The 14,240-nt window shown below is 39.1% G+C and overlaps 1 protein-coding gene across 6 annotated transcripts in view; it reads left to right on the forward strand.

Annotated features, from left to right (window-relative positions):
- The window catches only part of KITLG (KIT ligand), a 94,583-nt gene that overhangs the window by 37,774 nt on the left and 42,569 nt on the right, over positions 1–14,240 (forward strand). For all 6 annotated transcript variants that reach the window (XM_036297775.1, XM_036297776.1, XM_036297770.1 and 3 more), the window contains one exon: positions 13,018–13,080. In XM_036297775.1, the coding sequence (XP_036153668.1) occupies positions 13,018–13,080 (63 nt within the window). The remainder of the gene's footprint in view (positions 1–13,017; positions 13,081–14,240) is intronic.

Raw genomic sequence — 14,240 nt, forward strand, 5'->3', positions numbered from 1 at the left:
GCTTAGCCTCAGTGTAGAATTAGGTATACCCATGCCCACAGGCACACACACAAACACAGTGTATGAAGACAGGCCGAGCATATCCAAGATTAATATTGTACATAAGAGGGTACAGGTTTAAAAGTATTCTTGATGCAGTACCTAAAGATGTAGTAACATGTGTTATTTGAGGGGATGGTGACCAAAGCAATGCATCATTTTCCTACCATATGCCCAGCTAGGTACTGAGTATAGTGGTAGGGATAAGGGTGGAGTATTTTTTTTTTAATTTTGTTTTAGTAGAAGACACTCATTAAATGTGTGTTTGATGAAAGAATTAAGAATGTGCTCCACTGAGGTGAGAATTACACTCACCTGTGGTGCTTATTAAAGTTGCAGGTGTCAGGGTTCTACTGATTCGGTAGGTCTGAGGGAGGGCTCCGGGTATCCGCATTTTTAGGACATTTCTGAAAAGAGGTTTACTGCTCTAGATGATCTGTTCTGTCAAACTTGAAAGACCAAAGTATCTTAACTTTTATGTAATCTCAGTTTTTATTATGGCTAGTTTTATCTTTGTTATATGGATTTATGGATATCAGATGAATATGTGTCTCCCGTACATGATAAAGGGGCTGCTGGTAGAGCTGTGAAGCTGAGAATGAGCTGGGGCGATCTGCAGGGGTCCTGGGGAGCAAGTTTCAAATATGTGGGCGATGAGTCATAGTTGGGAGATGATGGTGTATCTGACCACAGGCCAAGCATATCCAATATTAACATGGTATTGAAGAAAAATTACCTGTCCAAGTTGTTTGTTTGTTTGCTTTTGTGTGTGTGTGTTAATCCTTACCCGAGATATTTTTTTCATTGACTTTTAGAGGGGGTGAGAAGAGGGAGAGAAGCGGGGAGAGAGAAAAAACATCAATGTGAGAGACGCATCGATTAGTCGCCTCCTGCATGTGTCCAGACTGAGCAGGGGACGGAACCTGCAACCCAGGCTCTATGCCCTTGACGGGGAGTCGAAACCTGGGACCCTTCCGTCTGGGAGTTGATGCAACCATGGCATTATTTTTTGCCAAGTGTTTGGGGATACTGCTTAGTGGCCGCCACTTCCAGTGAAATGTCACATCGGTGTTTTCCAATGGCGTACACAGGCATTACAAGAGCTTTCCAAGATTCCCCATTCTCATCTTTAACCATTTGCTTGTTTTCAATCTGTTACCTATCTGTTGATACAATGGAAAATGGTTAGGCGCTAAAAAGAAAGAAGTGCCAGAAAGGGATGGTTATTAATACTGACATTAAAATATAATTCCTCCCCTCAAGGACAACTGTGAAATCATTAAACTGAAAAGGGTTTTATCTCCTTTCTAGCAACTTACTCATGGAGAAATTTTTAATTTCAAGTGTTGATCTAGTACAGTGGTTCTCAACCTTCTGGCCCTTTAAATACAGTTCCTCATGTTGTGTCCCAACCATAAAATTATTTTCGTTGCTACTTCGTAACTGCTATGTTGCTACTGTTATGAATTGTAATGTAAATATCTGATATGCAGGATGGTCTTAGGCGACCCCTGTGAAAGAGTCGTTCGACTGCCAAAGGGGTCGCGACCCACAGGTTGAGAACTACTGATCTAGTGACATTAGTAAGTTTATTTCAGATTACTGAAAAAAATCAAGTTAATAAAAATATAGATCACTTCTAATTCAATAAAGACCTCCATAATGCACAGCCTGTATTTCATAGAGTAGAAAACAAAAGTATAAAGTAATTTCTGATATCAAAGTGGGAGATAAGCCATCTCTATGAATATGTGAATGCATATCACTAACATCACAGAAACAGCACATAAATGGATACCATTTAAAAGATTTCATGGTATAACATGGGACCCAACTTGTGTGAACACAGGGTGTCCCAAAAAATGTATACACACTTTAACAGCTGACAGCTCAATTTTGAAAATGAAATATATTTTAATTAACCCTGCCTTTATAATTATTCAAAGTGTGTACACACTTTTGGGGGACACCCTATATATTGGTTAGGAGAATGGACTTGGGAATCCAGAAAACCTGAATTTTAAATACCAGTTCTTTGACCTAGGACCAATTTTGTGGGTTAGATTAAATAAGAGAATGCATATATAAATATTTACCCCAGCCCTGACCGATTTGGCTCAGTGGATAGAGTGTCGGCCTGCGGACTGAAGGGTCCCAGGTTCGATTCCGGTCAAGGGCATGTACCTCGGTTGCGGGAACATCCCCAATAGGGAGTGTGCAGGAGGCAGCTGATCGATGTTTCTCTCTCATCGATGTTTCTAACTCTCTATCCCTCTCCCTTCCTCTCTGTAAAAAATCAATAAAATATATTTTAAAAAATATTTACCCCAGTTATTATCCCATAACCTTTTTGTGCCTCAGTTTCCTCATCAGCATAATCAATTAATAATACTTTACACCTTGGCTGGTATGGCTCAGTTGGTTGGAGTGTCATCCTGTACAGGTTCAATTCTGGGTCAGGGCACATACCCGGGTTGCAGGTTCAATCCCAGTTGGGGTACGTATGGAAAGTAACTGATCGATGTTTCTCATATTCATGCTTCTCTCTCTCTCTCCCCTTCTTCCTTCCTCTCCCTAAAATCAATTTAAAAATCATAATAATCATTTACCTCATAGAGGGATTGCAAGGATTAAATAAGTGAATAGAATAGTGCAAAGAACAAAGCAAGTGCCTGCTAAATAATAGCTCTTAGTGGTGATAGTAATGACGTTTGTGAGATCATAGGATACCAGAGGTATAAGGGAATTTAGAGACATTATAGAGAAACTATTTATAAATAAGGAAAACCTGGACTCAAATTGTTGAAGATGGGCTCCTGGTCCCATTACCAGGGCTGGTATTCTAGAACAGTGGTTCTCAAATGGGCTCCTAGAGCCACCCAGCCACTCTGCTGTTATCTACATAGCTGGGCTTCTAAATAAGAAAAAAGAATCAAACATATGAAAAATGTTTGAAAGCTACTGCTTTAAACTAATATTTGTGGGATATCATTTGAGAACCATGCATTAGGGTACCTCTTAAAAGTACAGCTCAATACAATCTTGTAGGGTATTTATTAAAAGTATAGCTGCCAGGCCCCACCTCAAAAATGCTGACTCTCAACCTGTGCAGATGGGGTGGAGGAACTGAATGTCTGCATCCCAGGTGGTAGTTATTTGCACAGAAGCACCAGTACTGCTTTCAGCGGTTCTCAACCTGTGGGTCGAACGACCCTTTCACAGGGGTCGCCTAAATACATCCTGCATATCAGATATTTACATTACAATTCATAACAGTAGCAACATTACAGTTATGAAGTAGCAACGAAAATATTTTTATGGTTGGGGGTCACCACAATATGAGGAACTGTATTAAAGGGTTGCGGCATTAGGAAGGTTGAGAACCACTGGCTTAGATCATAATACTGATAATGTTTTTTTTCACGTTTGAAAAGCTGTGTTTCCCATCTTTAAACTAAAATCCATTAATTTCACTAATTCAAACAGCAACATGAGTGACTTGAATTTTATGAACATAGATCATCACCGCCTCTCCCTAAAGAACAGTGGGGCTAAGCGCCTTGACCCTGGTCACCAAGACTGCTGTCACCTAGCTGTGTGACTTGGACAAATAATCTTAATCTAGGATTCATCCACTTCAAACCTTTGTAAAATGGAACTCCAAATGACACCTCTGAGGCGACTATGTGAATTTCTGAGAAAAGTTGCCTAGCGCTCATCTGCTTCCCCGGGAAGCTCCTCCCCCCTCAAAAAGATAAGAACTACTAAGTTAGATAAACTGGGGGCCCTTTTTTAGCTTTGAAGTGCATAAGGATACTTCCTCAAGATGCATCTTTTGGAGTCATTCAGTATTGTCTTACCTAAAGGAAGTTGTATAGAATGAGAGAAATTCATTTTGTTGTTAAGTCCTATTTGAGGGAAAGAAAGTGAGTTGATAGTACACTTTTGCCCTGTGCCTCACAGTCATTTCAACTGGAATCATTCCTTTGCAGTCTCTGCCAGTTCTGCCTTTACATTAGGTGGCAACTTGTACTGTGCCCACAAACCTTAAGTTTCTTTGCTTGGGTCATTCTCATGTCAGAGAAGCACATGACTTATGACCTGACTGTCGTTTTTTCTCTTCACATTTCTTCTTGGACACTTTGTTCTACCCCTATAGTCCCCAAGGTTTTAATTTGAAATCCTGCTGGCATGTTTACTCAGGATAATAGTTCATCTATTTACAGAACATTTTGCTTTGTTTCTAAAAAATGTTGCAAGACTTGTTTTAAATGGCACACTCAGACCTACCTAAGGAAAGGGTCAAGTATCTGGGAAGAGGTTGAATGGAACTTTAAAAGCTTACATCTAGAGGACAGTTAGGCTCCAGCTTTTAGTGGCTATGTTGATGGGAGGAATCCAAATATTGAAATAGTTCAAATTAGTTTCCATCTTACTTCTTCCTACTGTTGCCTTCATTCATGATGATGTTTTTCCTTCATCTGGGGGCATTTAATTAAATGTGACTTTGCTCTTTTAAAAGCTCTTTTTATCTTTAAATATCTATTAGGTGGTTATTTGTCTTTCTCAAAATGCTTTAAGACAGGTGGCTATCCCATCTGCATCTTGTAGAGGTGAAATTACTCTGCCTTTTCAAGGTCAGGGTACAAATCAGTAGAAGGAATTGAAACTCAGGAATGCCTGGTTTTCCTGGTCTTGTGGTAGCCACTTATTTTAAGTAGGTTACATTAATATTATGTAACTCTTAGAGTTTCACATAGTGGGAAATTATAAAAATATCCTCAGATAACAAATTTTCACACTTTGAATGGGCAGTTTTGGATAATTCTGGTTTTTATTCTTCTTCAAAATCAATTTCTTTCAAATAGAATTATGATTGCATTAAAATGGAGGATTGGAATCTCTTGAGTCTTTCAATTTCTAGGTGGATGCTAAGCTTTTCTAAGCATATGTTCTCTTTAAAGCAGAGGTCTCACATATTGTGTGACCTTTGAAGAACAATGATTCTGTAGCTGGAGTGTTTTTAAAGTTTATTTTAATTAGTTTGCAATACTTAGCATTTTAATTTCTGTTCCTGTGGTCAGTAGAAATGTCTTTATTTAAAAACTGAGGCCTGGTGCATGAAATTCGTGCACAGGAGGGGGGGAGTCTCTCAGCCCGTCCTGCACCCTCTCCAATCCGGGACCCCTCGGGGGATTTCCGACTGCCAGTTTAGGCCCGATCCCTCAGTCAGGCAGTCAGACATCCCTTGGCAATCCGAGACCACTGGCTCCTAACCGCTTTCCCCTGCCAGCCTGATCGCCCATAACTGCTCTCCCCTGCTGGCCTGATTTGTCGTGACCACTCTCCCCTACCAGCCTGATCACCCCTAACTGTTCTCCCCTGCTGGCCTGATCACCCCTAACTGCTCTGCCTGCCTGCCTGATTGCCCCTAACTGCCTCTGCCTTGGCCCTGCCACCGTGGCTTTGCCCAGAAGGACGTCCAGAAGACATCTGGTTTATCTAGTCTAATTAGCATATTACCCTTTTATTAGTACAGATAAAGTTAGGAATTTTAGTATTCAAAGAAAGGGCAGAAATGTACTGGAAATAAAATTTGTGATGGTTTGCTATATTGCCAAGCATGTCAGTTTTATGATGAAGAAAACATTGTGAGTTCTTTCTTTATGGAATAAACCACTTACGTGCTATGTCTCCCACTCCTTGACTTGTTAAAGCAGTAGTTCTTGTGTGAGTATCCAGATACCATGCAAAGCAGTCTGTATGGATTCTTTCTTTAATTTTCACAACCCTAGGAGATCATTTTTTTTTTTTAGTGCCAGTTTATTGGTTAGAAAGCTGAGGCCTACTAATAGTAAGTCAGTTGACTATCCTCTCTTGTAAAGAGGAAGCTAAGTAGAGATTTGAACCCATCATTTCCTGTCTCTGTCTCTGAATCTGAAGCACAAGAACCCAGTTCTTCATTTACAAGGTCTTAATTTAAGAAGATGTAAATGTCAGCTGTACTGTAAGAATTATCATTATAACCTATTGAATTTTATTTCCTAAGTAGTAGTCACCTATTTTATGATTAGGAAGCAGTCATATTGTAGAAGTTCAATTAATACTACCTAACTGAAGTGATAAGGTGTGTCTGTGAAATAGAATTTGTTATCTCTTCTGTTTGAAAGAAGACAAGGGTCATCTAACTTTTTCTGTATTCTTCACTGAGAATATATGATCCAGAAAAGTCTCATAAAGTTGTCATCTAATTTTTTAAATCATTAATTAAGGCATTATTAAAAAATAATCTAAGTACCTTTGAAAACTAAAGGTAATTGACCTGGTTACTTAGATTTTTATCAATATTTATAGGAGATGACTTATAAGGAGAAATTTTAAAAAGCAAAAAGCTTTCTCCTATGTTATTCCTGAAGACTCAACAGCCAACATTACACTAAGCTGTTGTGCATGAGTGAACTATGACATTTAAATACAAGAGCACAATTTGCTTGTTTTCCCTCTACAGTAGTGATTTGTATCTGATGAGACTCTGAAAATTGTGGACCCTTCCCCATAAAAGGGCCACATCTGCACCACATTTTATGTACATTGTCAAGGGGATCAGGAGTTATTGCTACTGCATTTTGATTCTTACCTAGAACTTGCGAGAGAAAAAAACTGAGATAAATAAGTGTCTTGACAAAGATGTCTCAGCAAACACTGATTTGAGAACATTTGGGGACCTCAGTGACATTTGAAGATCCTAAGGTTTTCAGATCCATGACCTAGAGATGGAGTTAAATATTCTGAGTTAAATATTTCTACTGAGTCCAGATACCTGCAGGGCATGGTATGCAGCCAGTGCCTATCTGGCTTGCAATGATTTTTTTTTTTTTTTTTTTTTGCTCAGTATCCAGCAGTTTTGCATGCTGTTTCCTGATACTCCATCCTCCTTCAGTGTCATTGAGTATGATCAATTCTTAAGACATTTCAAAAAAAGATAGTAAATGAGCCCACCTAGTAAAGCCCATCAGGTGACTTCATTTTTGCAGTTTTATGCATTTTACAATCTGGTATAGTCTTGACATCTTTGAAGACCAAACTACAAAACTCATTGGGATAATCTGGCCTTTGGTAAAATTTTCCATCAATTAGGTTCAACTTTATTTAATTTTGCCCTGAGCTTATTTTACTACAAAATATTTGTTTTCAAAATCTGTAGCCTTGGTTACTTATCCACTTAACCTACCAATAGGATATTTCCCTGGAATCTAAACCACATTTCTGCTTTTTCAGCTTCCAGTCCCTATATAAATATTGAGCACATGCTCAGCACTGGCCCAGTGGTCTTCTAAACTGTTTCCCACCTCTGTTCTCTCCTTGCTCCAATCCATCCTTCCAGACTAATCTTCCTAAGTTTACTATCCTGTTCCCTCTTAAACTAAACATTCAGTGCAACACTCCTGCTTACATGAGAGTTAAATCAGACTGATTTTTAGGAATTATCTAGTTCACCCTCTTCATTTTACAGACGAGAAGTAGAAGTTCCCCAGAGAGGAAGTGATGTCCCTCAGGCAGAAGTGGCTTGCTATGGGCTCTGGTGGTAGACCTGGTCCCACTGAAACTTCACGGCCTCCCATTGGGCCTCCTTAGCACAACATTCAGGGGCTCTCTAAGGTGGCTTTCCGGAGTATCTCCTGCCCTCTCATCTGCAGAAGCCTGATTTTTCTGTCTCTGGTCTCCCAAAGAGACTATGACGCACTTTCCCATCTCTTTGTCTTTGCCTGTGACCCTTCCTCTGTCTAGTCTAATGCCCCATTCCCTTGTGAAGTGCTTATTTGCATGCCATGCTCGATCACTAAGTATTTAAAATGTGGTCTTTAATTCTAAATTAGTCTTTATAAGTCCACTAGTAAGATTCTATTATGATTTCCATTTTACACATGTGGAAATTAAAACTAAAGTAGATTACTTGCCAAAGAGTTAGCTTGTGGCAGGGCCTGGGTCCCCAACAAACTAACTGCTTCAAAGGAACATCTTCCAGGTCCAGGCCATAGGCTCCCTCTGCTCAGAGAAGCTGAATTTATCGCAGGGCTCTCCGTGCTTTCTGAATGCTGTTCAACATACCTTAATGCTTGGAAAGTAATATAATAATTCATGAATTGACCATAAAAATCTATTAACTTGACTTCCTAAATTCTCTTCCAAATGTAATTGGAAAGGAATCGGTACACACCAAGAAAGTCATGAAGGGGAGAGAGAACTGTGCTGAGAGCAGCACACAGAGCCAGGATTTGATCCCATCCCCTCCAGGAACTCCTGGTGCCTGTGACCTCCAGGTGCCAGTTAACCTCCCTGAGCCTCCAGGCCTTCATCTGTAAACTAGGTTTAATGATATACACCTCATGGGGCTGTGGTAGAGACTGTGTATGAAAACTTTTTATTAATTGTATAGCATGTTTCAAAAGTATCATTACTTTTAAACCCCATCAGAAATTAAATATTATTAAGTCAGTTTAATGGAGAATTTTCTTTATTATTATCCATCCTTCAAGTGGTAAGGTGTGGGGAGTTTAGGGTGTTGGCCAGATAACTTTTTGTGAGGTTTCTTTGACTTTTTTAAACCAATTTTCTTACAGAGAAATTACTAATAAAATGGGATTGGCCAGCATATCCCTTGTATTTTCTCTGCTCTTTAGGTGTGTGTACTCAGATCCCGAGTTTTCTGAATTCTAACTTGACCAGTTCTATATTATTGGCTATGCAAGTTATATATAAAAGAAGGGCCAGATTGTCAAGCAACTTGTGTTCAGAGCAGCTGCCACTGCTTGCCATGTCTCTCCATCTGGCATGGCTTTAATGTACATGGTTGGTTCATATTGAAAAAATGTTGCTGCTCAGTCTAATTCCAGCACTTATACCTGCAAAGGTGTCAGCTGTGTCAGGGCTGACAGAACATAACTAAGTCGCTTTGCTTTCCAAAGATGGGGATGAAGATCCAAAAGACCAAAGAAGTTACAGAAGCATGGTGGGAGAGTAAGAAAATTAAATGTAAAAGGCAAGAGTGTAACTCCTAAATTAACAATTAAAATTACTGCCTCTAGGGCAAAGGAACCACCTGCCCTTTTGCAGCCTAACCTAACAAACTGCAGCTGGGTCAGAGATCTCCAAAACTTCCAAACCCCAAACAAAGAGGAGAAATCTACTGATATCGCTGTAGCTCCTGCTGGGTGGACTCACACAGTGGTTGACTTGGAGATGCAGGAGCCAGGGTACCCAGTAGTCAGATACCAGATTTCAACTCCTCACATCCATAAGGGTCACACTCAAGAAGCAGACTCAGTGAGCACCAAAGCCCCACTGAAGCAAGTCCTACCCCATAAGGGTGTCTCCAGCACAGCAGTTCTTCCACTATAGGCACAGCGGGTCCTCGCAGTCAGCCAAAGTGCAGAGACAAAGAAACATGTCACAAATGAAAGAAATGGAGGAAAGCAAACTACTGGATATAGAGTTCAAAACCACAGTTATAAGGTTACTCAAGAATCTTCTACAAACCTCCGGGGAACTTAGTGATACTTTCAAGGATCTTAATGAGAATGCCAAAAAAAAAAAAAAAATGGAAAAGGACCAGTCATAAATTAAACATACACTGACTGAAATTAAGAATAATATACAGAGATCCAACAGCAGACTAGAGGATCCCAAGAATCAAGTCAAAAATTTGAAATACGAAGAAGCAAAAATCACCCATCCTGAAAAGCAAAAAGAAAAAAGAATCTAAAAATATGAAGATAGTGTAAGGAGCCTCTGGGACAACTTCAAATGTACCAACATCCAAATTATGGGGGTGCCAGAAGAAGAGAGAGAGAAAGATATTGAAAACCTATTTGAAGAAATAATGACAGAAAACTTCCCCTACCTGGTGAAAGAAATAGACTTACAAGTCCAGGAAGCGCAGAGAACCCAAAACAAAAGGAATCCAAAGAGGACCACACCAAGACATGTCATAATTAAAATGCCAAGAGCAAAAGACAAAGAGAGAATCTTAAAAGCAGCAAGAGAAAAAAAGTCAGTTACCTACAAGGGAGTACCCATAAGACTGTCAGCTGATTTCTCAACAGAAACCATGCAGGCCAGAAGGGAGTGGCAAGAAATATTCAAAGTGATCAACCGAAGGACTTGTATGCATGCATATAAGCATAACCAATGGACATAAGACACTGGGGGGTAGGGGAGGCCAGGGGATTGTCAAGGGCAGGGGGGAAAAAAAAAAAGGAGACACATTTATATCCTGATTTTGAGGTGATGCAAATGGAATCTTGTGGGCTAGTGGTATTAAAAGACAGATGCAAAAAAAAAAAAAAAAGAGAAATATTCAAAGTGCTGAATAGCAAAAACACACAATCAAGATTACTCTACCCAGCAAAGCTATCAGTTGGAATTGAAGGTGAGATAAATAGCTTCACAGACAAGAAAAAGCTAAAGGAGTTCATCACCACCAAACCAGGATTATATGAAATGCTGAAGGATATTCTTTAAGAAGAGGAAGAAGAAGAAAAAAGTAAAGATAAAAATTATGAACAACAAAGTGACATCAAATAAATATCTATCTACAAGTGAATCTAAAAATTAAGTCAGAATAAACTGGTGAATATAGTAGAAGCAGGGGCATAGAAAGGGAGTGGACTGACAATTCTCAGGGGAAAGGGGGTGTGGGGTATGCTGGAAGAGATTAGACAAAAATCTTACACCTATGGATGAGGACAGTGGTGAGGGGTAGGGGCATGGGGTGGGTTGGGAACCAGGTGGAGGGGAGCTATGGGGGGAAAAAGAGGAACACCTGTAATAATCTGAACAATAAAAATTTATTTTTTTAAAAAAAATACTGCCTCTGTGGCAGCCCAGACATGTTCTCAATAAGCAGCAGGGTGTCCATTATTAATTTGGTGGGGATGGCATGAGGAGAGATGATGGTGGCCTCATGAGTGGAAAATGCCCAGGACAAATGGGCAGAAAGTAGATGAAAATGTGCAGTGGAGCCCAGAGGCAAGGGAGGCTTTGCTGTCAGAGAGCTGAGTTCCAGTGCAGACTTAACACCAGCGGTTCTCAACCTGTGGGTCGCGACCCCTTTGGGGGTCAAACGACCCTTTCACAGGGGTCGCCTAAATACATCCTGCATATCAGATATTTACATTATGATTCATAACAGTAGCAAAATTACAGTTATGAAGTAGCAATGAAAATAATCTTATGGTTGGTGTCACCACAACATGAGGAACTGTATTAAAGGGTCGCGGCATTAGGAAGGTTGAGAACCACTGCTTAACACTGAATAGTGTGACCTTAGTCAGGTTCCTTCACCCCTCAAGTTATTCATTTGTGAAATACAGATAATATGTCACAGGGATCTGGGGGTTGGATACAATCATTCAACGTAAGTCCTTAATGAGCACAGTGCCTGACACACAGTAAATATGTGGTAAATGTTAGGCTGGAGGCTGAGATGGGAGTGTGAGAGGTACCACTGGAGGTAGAATTGTAGTGAGTGCAGTGGCTCCCCCTCGACTATGTATTTTCTGTCTGCAGTTGGGAATCTATGTATTTGGAGGGCTGACCAGTAGTTAAACATGGATCTTCAACTTCATGGGGGTCGATGCCCCTAACCCTTTCATTGTTCCAGGGCCACCTATACTTATGCCTTTGCCTGGATTATTTTCTCGCCAAATTGTTCTCAGATTCTAGAAGCTATTGGCAGGGCCAAGAAGAAACATGGGTTGTGTTATAGGACACCCTGACTAGGTCATCACCTGTCAGAGATGACATAATCCAGCAAATATGTACAAGGTCCCAGCTTACTTTGGGGAACAGTAAAGATTTTAGAGATAGGATGAGAGGAAGATGAGTCTGCAAAACCAGGATAGATCCATTGAAGATGTAACAGTGCAAAACTACATTTTCACATTATATATTGTTTTAAGAACCAGTGGGCTAAATCAACTGTTGGCTGTATTATTCAGATGGAAATTTTAACAAAGCTAGAAGGGTGGGAAGGCAGAGCTGGTGCTATATGTAAGAAAGGATATGAGAGAACCCAGAACTCTGTGTGCTTGGAAGTCAGTTGCCAGTATAGCTTTCAATGTAGATTGAGTATTTATGATGTGTTTGACACATTCTCTTACCTCAGTTCATGACTCCTTGGCCTGGGTATCTTTATCTCCATTTTACAGGTGAGAGACACCAACGTAAAGATTTGTTTTAAATTCCCTGGTTCCCAATCAGGTGCTTGTTCAATTTATGCCACAATGACTGATGGAAATGTGTTAGATCTATTTTTAAAGCCTTTAAAAAGAAATTAGGGAAATATTTCAGGCATCTCAGATGTTCAGCCCTAGAAAAGTGGATGAATTGGACTTTCCTAAATGATGTAAGTTATAAAGCATTCCAACCCATAGTTAGCATTCTTTTGAAGTTTTGCTGACGTTTTTTCCTTAGAACAACATAGAGCAGTAGTTCTCAGACTTGAGCACTCATCAGAATGGCCTGGGGACTTGTGAGGTGAGAGTCTGCAGGGCTGGTGTGACTGGGAACTTGCATTCCTAACAGGTGCCCTAGTGATGTTGACATATTACTTTGTGAATGACTGATAAGGAAAATATATTGTATTCCTGATTATATGGAGGAATTGTATGAGAATAATCCTGGAAGGGAATTTCTAAGACCACAGATAAAAATTGCAATTAGATTATGTTTCCATAAGTGAATTTGTAGTCCAAAGGATTTGTATTGTGACTTTATTTTTTTGGAGGTTGCCTTTCATTACAAAGGGAAATCAAGAATGAAAGTCATTTTATGTGTAAATATTGAAATTCTGTGTAACTTAAAAACATAACAGGTTTGTATGTTTTCCAAACTACTAAAAATAGCATATTAATTGTTATGTATGGATTTTCTTACAGTGTTTTCTTTCTTCTTTCCTTTTTTTTTTTGTCTCTGTAGGTGGCAAATCTTCCAAAAGACTATAAGATAGGCCTCAAGTATGTCCCCGGAATGGACGTTTTGGTATGTAAACTTTATGTTTCAGAGTTTCATTTTGGTAGCTGATAAAAGAGATGGGATCACCTTATTGAGATAGAAAATTATAATGACATTTAGAAGTTTGCAAGTTGTTTCCTAAACCTCTACTCCCAAATTTGGAACTAGCCACAAATTTCTTTTTATTTTTATTTTTTTTTTAGCCTCTCCCCAAAAAGGCTTCAGTGTAAAATTATGTAAATTTTTTCTGTACTTGAAAAGGTCCTACATAAGTCTCTTTTCTATTTAATTTGAGAACAGAAAATATTTTATCTCAGAATTTATTAGAATCTTACAATAGATTCTTAGAACCTTATAATAAAAATATGAGGTTATGATTATAAATACTCCTTTGTTACTGCAACCAAGAAATTTTAATTATTTTTCATTGGGAAGAAATAGTTCAGGAATTCATATATGAATAAATATTTCAAGCATAGGAAATGTAATGCCCATGTATCCATCACATAGCTTGTCAAACCTTACACTGTGCAATATTTGCTTCAAATATTTTTTTGATACTGAAGCAGTATACATATAACTAAGTCCCCTGTATTCCCTTTTCCTATCTCCATTAGTTCCCACTTTGTGGCTTAGGGACAATTTGTCTCTTATGAACAAGTATTCTGAACTGGAATATTTTATTCCAAGGCATGTTTTTAGGACTTGGCATGAGGTTAGCCTCCCCTGGAGTTGTGTCGAGCACAACAGCACACAGTAGCCCTTGTGCTTTTATAGTTTTACTACTGCAAACTCTGCATCTATACATAATACGTTGTTTTTTGCATGTTTTCATATTTATGTTAATGTCATTATACTGCATACTCCACTTTGCAGGTTGCTTACTATTGCAACATGCCTTTGAGATATAACGTGCTGCTCCATGTTAATTCATTCTAACTAACATATTGTGTTGAGTTCATTTGAAACCATTTGGGGTACTCTACTCTGCAAGTAGACATCTTTCCTTAAATTACCAAATACTATACATCCACCTCAAGAAAATTGTCTGAGGCTTTGAGTCCATCAAAATCATTACAAGTTTAAGTGTGTTAAGTACATCACTAAGTGCTTGTACTTAAAATGTGTTTCAAAGACTATAAGGTTATCATTACAAGAGAAGGTCAAAGGTACTTTTCATTTTCTTA

This window comes from Myotis myotis, unplaced genomic scaffold (genome assembly GCF_014108235.1).
Source record: "Myotis myotis isolate mMyoMyo1 unplaced genomic scaffold, mMyoMyo1.p scaffold_m19_p_3, whole genome shotgun sequence".
Lineage (NCBI taxonomy): Eukaryota > Metazoa > Chordata > Mammalia > Chiroptera > Vespertilionidae > Myotis > Myotis myotis.